The 16,161-nt window shown below is 38.7% G+C and overlaps 1 protein-coding gene across 1 annotated transcript; it reads left to right on the forward strand.

The window, feature by feature from the left end:
* The first annotated feature begins 10,289 nt into the window (after positions 1 to 10,289).
* Positions 10,290 to 13,780, forward strand: LOC113567576 (extracellular calcium-sensing receptor-like). The gene is made up of 6 exons (XM_026995632.2): positions 10,290 to 10,504; positions 10,644 to 10,935; positions 11,143 to 11,934; positions 12,096 to 12,323; positions 12,468 to 12,591; positions 12,873 to 13,780. The coding sequence occupies exons 1-6, from the start codon at positions 10,290 to 10,292 to the stop codon at positions 13,778 to 13,780; spliced, it is 2,559 nt and encodes an 852-aa protein (XP_026851433.2).
* The last annotated feature ends 2,381 nt before the right edge of the window (positions 13,781 to 16,161 follow it).

A 16,161-nucleotide genomic window follows, 5' to 3' on the forward strand; every position in this document is an offset into this window, starting at 1 on the left:
ACCAAGTAAGATAATCATTTACATATAATTAATTTGGCACCACATAAAAATCTTTATAACATCTTAAGAATTAGTGTTTAATATTTAATAAACTAAATTAAATCCTAAAAGTTTAATCTATGTTTTAAACTCATTCAAAATATTCTAGTGCTACTGCCTATTTAGGCCTTAATTGTACATTTTCTGTTCTGTTCTCCAGTCCAAAGGCAGGGTATTTATAAACTTTGTAAAATTATTGATTATTGACCTACTCTTTGTTTCACTGTTTCAAAGGTCCTTTAATTAAAATGTTTTGCAGTGTAAAGTGACTTTACAATATTTGGTCATTGTCTTTTTTTTCACCACATTCCTCCCATTTAACAATCTTAGAGCCACTTAGCAAGCAACAATGTAATATCTCTTTATTCATGTAAACACAATATATAGTATAGCATCTGAGAAATTTCTGCTTGAAGAAGAGATTTTTTATTTAACAGTGTACTTTTCAAATTACTTGCATACAGAACAAGCAGAAAAGAAAACTTTTAGTACCATACAATAGAAAACAATGTATGAATGTGATTATCATTATTTTGTCATAAAGTGTAGTTCACATGAGATGAAGAATAAAATTGCCATGAATTTATACTACATACAGTTGGCCCCCACATGATGACAAAGGTTAAATTTTTATAGAATCTCTCATACATCCAGGCCACTGGGTGTCAGTATAATGGATATTTCATAAAGTTAAAAAGAAGCAAAGATATTTTTTCTCCTTTAACTTATAGAGAAAATGGAGAGGAAGATAAGTGAAAATGAAGCGTAGCATGAAAATGGTAAATGCTACTAACAGAGTAAAACTAAAAGAGAGCACAATCAAAATACACACACACTAGGTATGGATGATAATGTAAATTTATATAAACGATTATCTCAATAAACAATATTATTGTGTTAAAAATTCATTTACTAAGTAATTCTTATTGCTCCCACCCAGGTCTATGTGAGCGTTACAGGGCCTTTCACCTGTTTCAGTGTTCATTACCTATGTAATTAATCTGCTGCATCAGAGGTAAAGGAGAATGATAACAGTGAATCTCAATTCTGGAAAAAAACAAAATTAGGAAGAAATAATAATAATAAAATCTGTTTCTGATGCATGTATATTACCTTAGTAGCTATAATTAGTCTATAAAAAAGTCTTTAACAATCCAGAATGGTTTACTTGTACATCATCCTTAACAAATTAAGGCTAATGTTAGATTTTAACCCTCCGAAGTCTAATGACATTTTCTCTGTTTGTACATATTTTATTAAATTCACTTTAAAGGTTATTATTTATAGCATGATACCCATATGTTTCATATCAAAATGTTCAGACCAATCTCAGCTCTCTTCCTAATGAGGTACTATTTGACCTAGAGAACTGCATAAAGAAATATGGCCATAAAGCAGAAATGTGAGGTCCAACTTTAGAAATATATCATATTTCATATGTATCATATTTAATATTTAATACAAATCATATTTCATATTTTATACTAGCTTACTTTCACACACACACACTTTACTATTGGATGGACAATTTTGACAAACAAAAGTCATGACAAGTGTATTAGAAATAAATTTCATGATTTTTGGACAGTAGCAGCATTTAGCTTGCTAGATAGCTTGCTAGCTATCTAAATCTACTATTGTAGCAATATTGTAAAATAATAGTCATTTACCCATCGATCTCTTTTATTTTTGTATTCTTCATCAAAGGTTACCTCTATTACCTTCATCACTACTCTCAAAAGTTGCTGGAACTTTAGCAGCTGTATACATGTTTCACAAAATGTCCACTGAACTTGGAAGGAACACACGAATCAGACGGTGAGAAGAAGTGTATTTAACCTTTATATCTAAACTCTTGTAGCCTCTTATTCTTACTATCTAAACATTTTTTAAAGGGCAAGTTGCACAGATTCAGGAAATGTTTGAAAAATATTTCTATGCTATCTTATTGCAAATATATTAATAAAAACTGTGAAACATCGATTTAAAAAAAGTGCCGGTGCATGTATCAACCACCAAGGGTTAAACAGTAAGCAATAAATAACAAACTATTAACAAAAACATTCTGTTGGCTCGCTAAAATATGCTAAAAATGAACAATTACAAATACAAGTAGTATTCGCAAAAATTCGCAATTTTTGCACATTTGGTAGCAAAATTACGTTTTTTTCACTACCATGTGCCAGCACACTTAGGCATTCTTTGCAAGGAAAGACAAGCATGTTAACCTTGTCAGGTTTAACATGAGAGTGTGAAGAGGTAACAACATTTCCAACTGTGCTAAAAACATGCTTGAATGGTGTACTTGTTGCTAATCCTCTTCTTGTCTAATGGACACACTGGACCTGTTCAAGCTCCATTGTGACAATTTCAGTATGTATTTCAGCTTTTTCCTGCTGCAATTAATCTTCAATTGAGAGTTCACCATGAATCAGGGGTCCAAGAAATGTTGTAATGCACATCAATCTTTTGGTTGACTCACAGTCGTATTTGGACTTCAGTTCCTGTTCCTGTCCTTCATTAGTGGTACATCTGTTTCCAGTACACTTAATATTTTGCTTATCAGAAGCTGAAGCGTTAGAAAAAGTGATGATACAGTGACATAATCCTTTCCTGACAAAATATCATTGAATAATGAAAATATCATTGCAACTGGCTTAAGAGCCTTCTTCATTGCTTCCAGGATATCAAGGTCCTGCCAGGTCACTGGTTGTGCACATCACTCAACAGCTAGAATGCATTCAATTGCTTGAGCCTGCTCAATTATTCTCTCAATCTTTTTTTGTTTAGAGCCCCAGCACATTCCACAATCCTGTTTTACTACAAAAAAATGGTGAAAACACATATTAATTATTTATTAAATAAATAAGCAAATAATTGTTTTATATAAGAACACTTGATCTCGTTGAAGGTAACCTTTAGGAAGAAACAAGGTAACATTTATTAAGAAAAATGAGGCCTATGGCACTCCATCTTCCTGATGTTGATCATATCTACAGTACAAACAATTGCTTTGGCATGTGGATACCACCTTACACGTAATACTATCACCTGAGAGGAACAATATTCCTGAATTATTCCACAAGAGGGTGGATGCTGGATTACTGTTGAGCATGTGCTGGATGTCATGCTCAAAGCCAGTTTCCAATTTTGTTGCCCCGATCATCCTGCTCTGGCCTATTTGATTGCCCACTTGCTACCTGCTGTGGTAAAGCTTCTAACACAGTTCCAGACTCAACCATGTTCAACCTCACCTTGAATTAAAATCTCCAGCAGCTTAGTTCACCTTTAACCTACACAGTTACTTGAACCTCTCTGCCCATAATTGTTGCATATTTTCAACTGCATTTCTCTAGTTGACTCTTAAACTCTTCATTGATTTTTATTATTGTTATTGTTCTCATTTTGTTTACTCCTTTGATTCTTGTTAAACAAATTCAGGTTGCACTAGCTTTTTTGTCCATTTAGATTCCTGAAAGAAGTGGGGAAATAGTTTAATCCTTATTCCTTCAATTACACATTATTTTTCTTAAAAAAAAAGAACCTCCAGCTTTAACCTACTGCACCTGTGCCCTCTGGCTCCCCTTCCCCCCTAACACCTTGGTACTTCGTAGGTGTGAACAATGATTACTCCAGGAAAATAGCTCTTTATGGCCCAACAGCACAGACCAGATGTAGCTCTGATTTAACACGAGTAACACGCATTTTGGGGTAACAAACGGCTTGTGTATTTTGTGTTAGCTTACAAAGGAAAGGAACACAACTGTACAAAGATGTGAGCAAGCAAATAAAGAAATTTAGTAGCATTCTATATACCTTTTAAACATGTCAATTGCTTTGATGGTAATTGAATTTTCTATGACAAAATCTGAATCTTATACCAGAAGCATGTTTTAAAAGGCCATTTAAAAGGACAGGCATGACTGTTGTGGAAATACACCAAATAAACAGTATATTCAGCATGGGATTAATTGCACATAGCAAATAATTGCACATAGATGGCTCAAAATCAGTAATCAGGTACATATATTAGTCCTAAGAAATTTTATGTTGATAGATGTACTATATTTTAAGAATATTCAATGCTATCAAGTGATTTATTTGAGTATGCCAGATGCTAGATGGCGAAGGTGCAGTAACCAGTTATTTCAGTCTCATTTCTAAATTAGTTCATACTTTGTGCAGTGTCCAAAGAGCATTGTTTCAAATATATTTGCCACGATGACCAATTTGGTGAATAAATGTGTGTGATGGGCCAGGATTCAGTACATCACAGCGAGGGACCCAGCTTTGTTTCTCAGGCCCGAATCCCTCCCAGTCCATCAAGTACTGCACAAAACCTTCCCTTCTCCTGGGGTCCAGAATGTGGCGCACTGTGTATACCAGGGTGCCGTCATAATCAATTGGCTCCAGCGGGGTATCATCTGAAGAAACTTCATCCAGCGGACCTGAAATAACAGGCTTAAAAAGAGACACAGGAAACAACCTCGAGATGCAGAAGTGTGAAGGCAGGTTGAGTTGACGTGTTACCTCGTTGATGTGCTTGGATACTTCATAAGGGCTGATATACTTGGTACCTAATGTGCGGCAGGACCCTGGTTTATAGAAGTTCCTTGTGGAAAGCCACACACGGTGACCCAGTTGGTAGGTCGGGGTGTCCCCTCTGTGTCTATCTGCCATTTCTTTGTATCTTTTTAGGGTGTGTTCAATATATTGGTGTGTCTCCTCCCTCACCTTCTCACTACATTGCATCTAATCGTCAACTGCCGGGATATCAGCTGTGTTAGAAGTCCACGGAGTCATGGGTGGAGTCATAACATGCAAATGGTGTTATGCCGGTGTAAGAACTAATGAGTAAATTCTATGCCATTTCTGCCCAAAGTAGGAATTTGGGCCAGTCTGATGGATTATTCATGCAAAAGTATCGTAGGAATCTGTTCAGTTCTTGGTTCGTTCTTTCACATCGTCCATTAGACTGTGGGTGATAACAAGACATGAGACTAATAGCTCACATCTGGTGTTCAAAAAGGAAGACCAAATGCGGGATGTGAATTGAGGTCCCCATCAGATAATCTGTCCTCTGGGATGCCAAATACATGGAACACTTAGGTGAATAGAGTTTCAGCAGTTTGGAAGGCTGTGGGTAGGCTAGGGAATGCAACGACTCTCACCCCTCTAGAAAACCTATCCACTACGGTGAGAATAGTGGTGTTACCTTCGGAACAGGGGAGCTCAGTGATGAAATCCAAGGCAATGTGAGACCAGGGTCTTTCAGGTACAGGAAGTGGCATGAGTTTTCTTGCAGGAAGAGTCTTAGGAGTCTTACTCTGGCTACAGATAGAGCATAATGAAACATACTGATGAATGTCGCTGGTCATACTCTCCCACCAGTACCGGTTAGCCATGAGCTGATGAGTACAGGTCTCCCCCGGATGTCCCGTAGTGAGGGAGGAATGAGCCCAGGTTATAAGACGGTCCCGGCAAGAGGTAGGCATATAACAGTTTCCCGCTGAACATTCTGGTGGGGTGACAATGCCTTGGGTGGCTTGATCAATTTCTTCATCTATAGTCCAACATATGGACGCCAGGTGCACTCAGGTAGGTAAGATGGTTTCTTTATTGCCTGATTTCTCTTCATTCTCCCCTAGATGAATAGAGCATCATCTTTAGTATTGCGAGTTCCTGGATGATACATAATCTTAAAGTTAAATCTTGAAAAGAATATTGACCAACGAGCTTGTCGGGGATTCAATTGTTTGACCACACACATGTACTCCAAGTTCCAATGGTCAGTTATCACTAAAAAAGGATGATTAGCCTCCTCTAGCCTCGAATCCTCCAAAGCTGGCTTAATGGCCAATAATTCGCGTTCTCCTATACCATAGAGCTATTCCACTGGGGATAATTTTCAGGAGAAATAGGCCACTGGATGTAGTTGTTTCTTTATGTCTTTCAGAGAGTACAGCTCCTACACTGATACTTGAAGTGTCAGCCTCTACTACAAATGGGACTGTAGGATCAGGATGTTTAAGTATGGGAGCAGTGGTGAAAGCCTCCTTTAATCAGATGAATGGTTGTTCAGACTCTTTATTCCAGCCAATGGCCCTTTTAGGAGGGCTGTGAGGTGGGCTGCTATAATGGTGAAGTTTCTGATGAAACGTCTATAAAAGTTCACAAAACCTAAGAAATTCTGGAGCCTCTTGGTAGTAGGAACTGGCCAATGGAGGATGGCTTCTATCTTTTTATCATCCATTGTAATTCCCCTATGGCTAACTACATATCCCAGGAAAGTAGTGGTAGTAGTATGGAACTCGCATTTCTCCCCCTTCACATAAAGTCCATTCTCAAGGAGAATCTTCAACACAGATTACACATGTCATACCTGTGTCTGAAGATCAGGTGAGTAGATGAGGATGTCATCAATATATGCAATAACAAATTTCCCTATTACTCCTCGAAAGACATCATTTATAAAGGCCTGAAACACAGATGGAGCTACACTGAGGCCACATGCGACCCCTACTGGTAATGAAGGCAGTCTTCCACTCATCTCCTTTCTTTATTTGTATAAGATTGTAAGCACTACAAAGGTCTAATTTGGTGAAGTATTTAGCCTCTCATAATTGTTCTAGGGCCATGGGGATCAGTGGTGATGGGTATGCATATTTCTTGGAAATCTGATTGAGATTTCGATAATCGATGCAGGGGTGAAGACCACCGTCCCTCTTCTTTACAAAGAAGAAGCCCGATGCTAGGGGGGAAGTGGAAGACCTAATGAAGCCTTGCCTTAGTGCCTTGTCTATATATTGTTCCATGGCTCTCTCCTCCTCTTGGGAGAGAGCATATATGTGAGCCTTGGATAATGCAGCTCCCTCCAAGAGTTCAACTGAACAATCATAGGCATGGTTAGGGGGTAGCAAGGCAGCTTTCTTTTTATGAAATACACTATTTTGAAATCCTGATATTCCTGCAGATGGGAAAAGGCTTGTTCATCAGCAGGACTCCTGATTGTTGTGGAACATATTTTCATTGTGGGTAGTGTCAAACAGTCCTTACGACATTGAGCTGACCACTGAGTTATCACCTTTTGGGGCCATGATATGCTTGGGTTATGTTTTTCAAACCAAGGGAGTCCCAGAATAACGGGAAAGGATGAGGAATTCATGACTAGAAAAGAGGTGAGTTCGGAGTGTAGTGCGCTGGTGGAGAGTTTTACGGGTGCTGTGCAGAGTGATATTGAACTATCCCCATCTAGTGACCCATCCAGAGGGGCCAGGCGAAGGGTCTTGGGTAAAGGATCTACAGGGATATCCAATTCTTGAACCAGACAGGCATGTGTGAAGTTGCCCTCTGCTCCGCAGTCAACTAGGGCTGTGAAAATAGAGGATGGCGTGTGAGATCCAACATAGACAGGCAAAGTGAATGACTTAACTACCATCCTTTGCTCAGGCAAGATTAATACCTGGGTTTGAGGTGTGGAAGTTAAATTTCCTCTAGATCTATTGGGTCTAAGATGACACTCCTGGATAAGATGACCAGATGAGCCATAGTAGAGACACAGGATCTCTTGGAACCGGCACTGCCGCTTTTTTTCGGTTAAGCGAGAGGAATCACATTGCATTGGCTCTTCCAATTGTTCTTGTCTAGGCTCGCTTCTCTTACTGGGATGGGGGTAGGTCAATCGAGTACTACTGGTTCTCCGCGGTCTTCATTTCTGAAGAAAATGATCCAGGTGGACGGCAAGTGCAATATGTTAATCCAAATCAAGCTTACCATCCCAACAAGCTAGTTCATGCAGCACCTCCAAATTAAGGCTATTTTGGACAGCGACAATTAAAGCCACATCATTCCACCTGCTACCAGCAGCCACAGTGCGTAACTCGTGTGCATAATCAGCTATCGAACAGTTGCCCTGGTGGAGTTTAGTGAGCAATTCAGCGCAGGCTCTTCCTTCATGCAGGTGGTCAAAAACTGCCTTGAATCGAATGATAAACTCCTCATATGATGATGATTACATACTATCCCAAATGGCAATGGCCCAATCCATCGCCTTGTCTGATAGACGAGAGGTAAGGAAGGAAATCTTTTCTTGGCTAGAGCAGGGTGGAATACTATTGAAGTATATAGGGCATTATAGCAGGAAACCCTGACACCTATCACGGGAAGCATCGTATTTCTCTGGTTTACTTATGGGGAAGGTCGGTTGAGTACTGATGGGAGCGGCAGTGGATACCAGCATTGGAGTGAGCTGGGTCGAGGTAGTCAACATGTGCAGCCTGGAGGTTAGTTCTCTGAGGCACCACCCGAGTTCAGACATTTGTGTCAGTTGATCCGCCTGTTTTTTGGCGATCGTGTCCATTGACTGCGTGAGGCCCTCAAGCACCTGCTGGTGTTGGTTGAGTAGCTGACTCTGGTTGGTTAGAGCCTACCTCAAGGCCTCCGAATCCGCCGTCTGCTTGAAGTCGAAGTATTCTGTGATGGGCCAGGCAGAATCAGATGCTCATGGATTAAGAATAGGAAATTTATTAATGTTCCAATTGGTGGTAGCAGACTAACTCAGGGTCAAAATAAAAAGAGCAACATAAAGGGAAATCCAAATCATAAAGAGGTCAAAGTCCATGTCCAAAGCCAGAAGAGGAAGACAAAAACCAGGTACTAAATCCAAAAGGGGGTCAGGCAAAATTGTCATTGAGAAAGACAAAGTAAAGGTACGGTACACAGGAAGCTAGTCGAAGAAAATAACGCTCGGTATACTTAGGAATTCTAGAGGCAGTACTTCACAATGAATGAGTGCTTGAAACAGTTTTATATACAACAATCTCTCTGAACACACAGGGGAGTTCAATACTCCGGTGAAGACGATCTGATTGAATGTCCCTGATTGGCAGAGTTGTTGGCTGGGTGAAAAACAGGCTACTGGGTAGTGTAGTCTGGTAGAGGGTATGACAATGTGAGGTTTATTGATTAATGAATAAACAAATTGATGTTGTGAGACACGTGTTGCAAAAACAAAAAATTGACGACATTGATAGAGTGGTGGAAAGCAAATTAAATGGGTTATGACAGACTAACACAATAAATATAAGACAGACATAAAATAAATACTTTTCTAAGTACTTCTAAGTACATTCTTCTCGTTGTGATGGTGGCGGCACAGAGGAAGCAAAAGGCGAGGTTGCCAGAAAGTGCTCTTTATTCTCCATGGATGAAGGCACAATTGTCTGGCAACAAAAATGAAAACCAAAAAGATGAATGCTTGGCTTGGTTTGGCTTGGCAACTCCTCACATGGTAATCCGTTAATACGCAGCGTCCTCCCTACCGATCTGTGGGTTGAAATAGGTGATGGGAAACAGGTGCACTGGGTTAGTAGGCAGGTGATTGGGAGCGAGGTAGGTGTTTACCGTGCATCCCATGACGAATGGGCGTGGTTCCCCTGCAGACAGGCCGACCCCCCCTCCCCATGACACACATGAGAGGTTCCAACTTTCTCTTTTCTGGAACTTTTTATCAAGTTTTAACCTGAACTTTTACCACTTTAACCTTACTCTTATATATATATATATATATATATATATATATATATATATATATATATATATATATATATATATATATACATACACACATGGATACTACTTTATTTATATTTTGCACTGCTTTTGTGAACCAAATGCACAAATGCATTGGTAAACTTATCATGTTATCATATGAATTATCATAGATTTCTTAAAATTGGACTTCATATTTTCAGATTTATGGCGATATAATTTATTTATGTAGTGCTCTAGGTTAAATGAATCATATTTAGGAAGAGAGCTGAGATTGGTCTGAACATTTTGATATGAAACAAATAGGTATTATGCTATAAGTAAACATCTTTAAAGTGAATTTAAGAAAATGCAAAAACAGTGAAAATGCCATATGTCTTCAGAAGGTATTTGTTCAGGATTACAACAAAATATAAAACCCGGTATGGCAATTTAAATGGTTGGTGAGGAAACATACTTCGCTTTCAATTCCCAGGTAAAGATTTCCCATGCAGATTTTAATCCACAGGTAAATTAGGCTACCCTGCTCACATTTCAAAGTCACACCTCCTTTAACTTTGACCTACCTGTAAAATCTTACCTTTGAGAATTTGCCTTTCCATCTGTATAAATACCACATAGCCTTACTGTTCAACAAGCTAGAACATCTGACCTGGCACACACTTTTAACCATTATCTCAAGTCTGTATGTGGATAAATAAATGGAGCATATCTTTACTCTCATGAATATAATAATTGCCATCATAAACTTTTCGAGAGCTAATGGGACTACTTGCATCCTCAGAGGAGAATCTGTATACCCACAACTATCCAAAGATGGAGACATATTAGTTGGAGGAATTTTCTCTTTTAATCTCATTTCAGAGATCACAAACTTGTCCTATTTGCTGAAACCACCTCCACTGAAATGCACGAGGTAAGCAGTAAGCAAAGACCATTTCAGAAAATGTGTGAGGATATATTAAAAATGTTTTATATGATCCACAATAATGCGGAAATTGTGGAGTTTTAAGATTTCATCCTAAGATAATGTCTATATTTCTTTTATTAATTAGTCTGGATTTCAGAGGCTTCCAGTTTTCACAGTCCTTGATCTTTGCAATAGAGGAGATCAACAACAGTTCCTCTTTATTGCCTGGTGTCTCACTGGGCTATAAGATCTATGACACCTGTAGCTCCACTGCAACGGGGGTCAGAATGGCCATGGCACTTATGAATGGAAATGAAAACTCAGTCTTGGAGGAGCCCTGCACAAAGCCTGCACAAGTGCAAGCCATAATAGGAGAGACTTTCTCATCTGTGTCCATGGGTGTCGCAGTGAGCATTGGACCTTTCAGCATACCCTTAGTAAGTATTTAACAATTAAGACCAATTAATGTAATGTCTCATAAAACATTTAATGTTTGAAGAAGCATGCATCTTATAATCCTGTCCACTTCTAAAGTTATATGTATTTATGACAGCTAGTGTTACATGTATATGTTGACAGCTTACCTGTAAAGTTAACAGCTATCTCTTAACATAATGCCTGACATGAATGTGAATCTGTTCTAGATCAGTCACTTTTCAACCTGCGAGTGTCTTAGTGACAAAAGGAAATACCCGTCATTTCTACGCACCATTCCCAGTGATTACCACCAGAGCAGAGCACTGGCAGAAATGGTCAGGCACTTTGGCTGGACCTGGGTGGGGGCAATAAGAAGAGACGATGACTATGGAAACAGTGGTATGGCTGCATTTACTAAAGTTGCAGAGCAGCTGGGCATATGCTTAGAATATTCCCTTCCATTTTTTAAAACTTACTCACAAGGAAAAGTTATGAGAATCATTGAGCAGATCAAAAGCTCCACTTCTCGAGTGATTGTGGGATTTGTTGACAACTCTGATTTACAGTATTTGCTGGATGTATTTTTTGAGCACAACATCACTGGATATCAGTGGGTGGGAACTGAGGCCTGGATTTTTGATCCAGAACTGGCCAAACTGGACAAGCACAACATACTGCAAGGAGCCATAGGGTTAGCAATCCCCAAAACTGAGGTGACAGGTCTGAAGGACTTCATTCTAGATATAAAACCACTTAAATCTTCAGGCGAGGCCATTTTTACTAAATTCTGGGAGGTACTATTTGATTGTAAATATACAGATTGGAATGATACTGTGGTGTCACCAACATGTACAGGTGAAGAGAAATTGTCTGAAATACAAAACACTTTTACCGACATGTCCCTGATGCCAGTTTTCATTAATCTGTATAAAGGGGTTTATGCTATTGCCCATACCCTACATGACCTTCTCGGATGTAAAGAAACATGTCACATGAAGAACCAGCCAAATCCTTCCACAGTAAGTGTTTTGACAATTAAGCTTCTCTGGAGCACACATTCAGCACTAATTCATATACCCAGCCAAAGTTTTGTAAGTAAATGGGCAATGTAGCATTCCTGAGTGTGCTTTTAATAGGATGAAGCATTTATCAACATACCAACTTTGATCTGTTTAATCAGTTTCTAGAAAGGCTCAAAATGGTACATTTTAAAACTAAAGAGGGTGAAGAAGTTTATTTTGATAAAAATGGTGACCCTGCTGCAAGATATGACATCATAAACTGGAAAACAAGTAAAGAACGGAAAAATGAATTTGTTTCTGTTGGACTTTATGACTCCACTTTCCCTGTTAACAGTCGATTAACACTAAATATGTCTTCTATTGTGTGGGCAAAAAATACTAATAAGGTAAGAATAAGGGAGAAATTGCACCTTTGCCTTACTAACAAGATTCATATGAAGTCAGTACTTGAAATGTGTATGTAAAGATATCAGCTAAGTAGATGCTGTTTAAATCTTCTTTAGGCAACAAATGTTTTCCTTTGATCATAGGTGCCTATATCTGTGTGCAGTGAAAACTGCCCTCCAGGCACCAGGAAGGCTGTGCAGAAAGGAAAGCCTGTCTGCTGCTTTGACTGTATACCATGTGCTGAAGGAGAGATCAGTAATATGACAGGTGCAAACATTTCCAGAAAACATGTAAAAACAAAAATAAATAAATAAATAAATAAAACGGTTGGCATTACTCCAGTGAATAAAAATCTTAAAGACACTTTCAAACAAATATGTCCATATATGTATAGAGTATATTAGTTATTTTACTTTCTTTAAGACAAAGTAGATCCATTAATCCATCACATTTGTATTGTATTTAGGTGTTCATTGTTCCTGTGAATCTAATTTCTATTTTTTATTGTTTTATTTATTTTTTTATTTTGTTGTCTTACTCCACAACAGATTCTGTTGAATGTAATCAATGCTATGAAGACTCCTGGTCAAATCCACAAAGGGATAAATGTGTAGTGAAGGAAACTGAATATCTGTCCTATGAGGAAACTATGGGAATTTTGCTTACTGCTGTATCTATTATTGGTGCTTTTATCACACTGGTAATATTAATAATATTTTTAAGGTATAGGAATACCCCAATAGTCAAAGCCAACAACTCGGAGTTGAGCTTCCTGCTGCTCTTCTCTCTGACTCTGTGTTTCCTCTGTTCACTTACTTTCATTGGTCAGCCCTCTGAGTGGTCCTGTATGCTGCGTCACACAGCGTTTGGGATCACCTTCGTCCTCTGCATCTCCTGTGTTCTGGGGAAAACAATAGTGGTGTTAATGGCCTTCAGGGCTACACTTCCAGGCAGTAATGTCATGAAATGGTTTGGGCCTCCACAGCAGAGACTCAGTGTTCTTGTTTTTACTCTCATACAGGTTATTATCTGTATGCTTTGGCTAATAATTTCTCCTCCTTTCCCATTCAAAAATATAAAACTGTACAAGAAAAAGATAATTCTAGAATGTCATTTAGGGTCATCCATAGGTTTCTGGGCTGTACTGGGTTATATTGGGTTCTTGGCTCTGCTGTGTTTTATTTTGGCTTTTCTAGCACGAAAATTGCCTGATAAATTTAATGAAGCCAAATTCATCACATTCAGCATGCTCATATTCTGTGCAGTTTGGATCACCTTTATTCCAGCTTATGTCAGCTCTCCTGGAAAATTCACTGTAGCTGTGGAGATATTTGCCATTTTGGCCTCCAGTTTTGGTTTGTTATTCTGTATATTTCTTCCAAAGTGTTACATAATCTTAATGAAACCAGAAAAGAACACTAAAAAGCAACTTATGGGTAAAATGCCGATTAAGTGAGTTAATAGTCTGCATATTTGCTATTAATGTGGCCACATAAAAGGTTTATTGCCTGTGCAAGCTAAGCTTGACGTGGATAATATTTTAGAACAAACTTTTAGGGTTAGTGTTAGAATCTGTTGATTAATGGCTATGGTTTGCAAAGTTACATTAAAAATGACAATGTGGTATTTTCAAATTATTTATTTTATTTTTGTAAAATAAATCACACAATATAAAGTCACAATTCAACATTTTGTATATATTTACTATTAATATGTATACATATTCACTATCAACACATCTTATATACTGTAAATCATATAATAGTTGTATCCTTAATCTTAATGTCACATGTTAGTAAACCAAGGGAGTGAGATGAAAGCTGGTGAGTGAACAGGTTTAATGATCACTCACCAGAAAACAAAATAAAACAAACAGCTAAAAGGAAAACAAGAGGAAATCAAACAGAAGCAAGAAAAACAAGCATACAGGTAGTCTGGGAGCAGGCTAATGCAATAATGCAAAACACTGGTGTGATGTTCCGAGGTAAACAAGATGCGGGGAACACTAGCTATGCAAATTTCAAACACCAACAACACGTACTACAACACGAGACGTATACACACTCAAGATGATTACACATAATACAGAACAGGTGGATGACACGAGAGGGCGTGGCAATACAGACGAACACACACACACGAAGACGTTAGAGGAGGGGGCGGGGCCAAAACGTGACAGCGTCTGAGCATACTGCGCCCAACCAAGGAAACAGCTTCACGTGTTGTGATGCGTGGAGCTTCAATAATTTTCCCAGGTCTTTGTTTACTCATTTAGTCTTTTTTGTTAGACTGTGGGTGGTATCCCTGACAAAAGGCACACTGCGATGTTTAACTTTCCAGGAACTCCCTCCACAAACGTGACATGAACCCCAGTCCAATCACCAGTCACCAATTTGATGTTACTCATTTGAGACAGTATGCCTCTATTCAAGCCAACCAAGGTTTTCTCATTGGAGAATTAGATTTTATGAAACAGAAAAGGAATGTCAAACAACCACAATGAGCAAAGAACCAAGCAAAGAAAACACAGAGAGAAAGCAGGGGTTTTGGTTTGGGTAAGACAACATAGACATAACTCAGCACTACCACTAGCAGAAGCATATGTTCCAGTGTGTTCCATTGGAGTCATCGGGATAGAGCTGAGAGAATGAGAGAGCGTCCATTTAACTTGGGTCTACTGGGTTGGCATTCTAGGAGAGTCTTTTATCGAATTGCTGCAATGGCACTGAAAAGAGCATCCGTTCTTTGAAATCATCTAATGTATCTGGGAGAGATAGAGAGTCTGCCTTTGCCTGAAATAGTTCTGGTACCTCTGAGAGAGAGAGAGAGAGAGAGAGAGAGAGAGAGAGAGAGAGAGAGAGAGAGAGAAAGTCTGCTTTTCCATTTAATTGTTCTGGTTGCCCTGAGAGTGATGAAGGCTGATAAAGGTGAGGAGACCAAGATTCATGAACCGAGGAATTGTATTGTTGGAGCTGGCGGAGATGGCTAACAGAGCCATACGTCTTCGTAGGCAGACCTTTCCGAAGTAGTAGTTTTGGTTCATATTGGCAGCACAATGGAACTCCTATCTTAATCAACCCATCCAGATCATTTTGCTCAGTATAAGCTGTGATGAGCAAATTCAGAAGAACCCACACTAATGTTATGAAACTAGTAAACTAATAAGCAAAAGAAACAATAAAAAAGGAAAACATTACAATTACAATATGGTAAACAAACCTAGAACCTAGAATTGTAGCCTCTTAGTGAGACTTTACTGACTTAGTTTAGAAAACAAAAAGTCAGAGTCTTTGTCTTCCCTCGCAGAAGTTTGTTTGAGCAGTAACTAAAGAAGTACTGACTGATATGGCACTAAAATCTGAAACCTTGATACTTCTGTCTCAGTAAGACATTCATCAGAAACACTGTAGTAAATTTAATTCAGAAACTTTTAGGTTTCATTCCTAACTTGCACTGACACCCACTGGCTTCCATTATTATGTACACCAATATGATAGTTGCATAAAGGTGTGCAATAACAGAAATGCAACATGTTAGTTGTAATGCCACTCCTGGATGCAACTAATCAATGTTCAGTGCCTCAATTGAGGCCCACTGTTGACTGGATAGTAGTAGAATGATAGAGAAATTTCTTAATAGAGCAGTTTCACTGACATGAGAGGCATCGAGGCTGCTGAACTGCTCTGAGTGTATCAGGCACAGCAGTTCTGCTGAGGTTTTTACATTTATCAGTGTCACTCCTGGGATAAGATCGGTTTGCCACCCAAATATGGGTGACTACTGATAAAGCACTGAGAAGATGGTTAAAAGACATTATGCATGTGCATGGACTATATT

This window comes from Electrophorus electricus, chromosome 4, assembly GCF_013358815.1.
Source record: "Electrophorus electricus isolate fEleEle1 chromosome 4, fEleEle1.pri, whole genome shotgun sequence".
Taxonomy (NCBI): Eukaryota; Metazoa; Chordata; class Actinopteri; order Gymnotiformes; family Gymnotidae; genus Electrophorus; species Electrophorus electricus.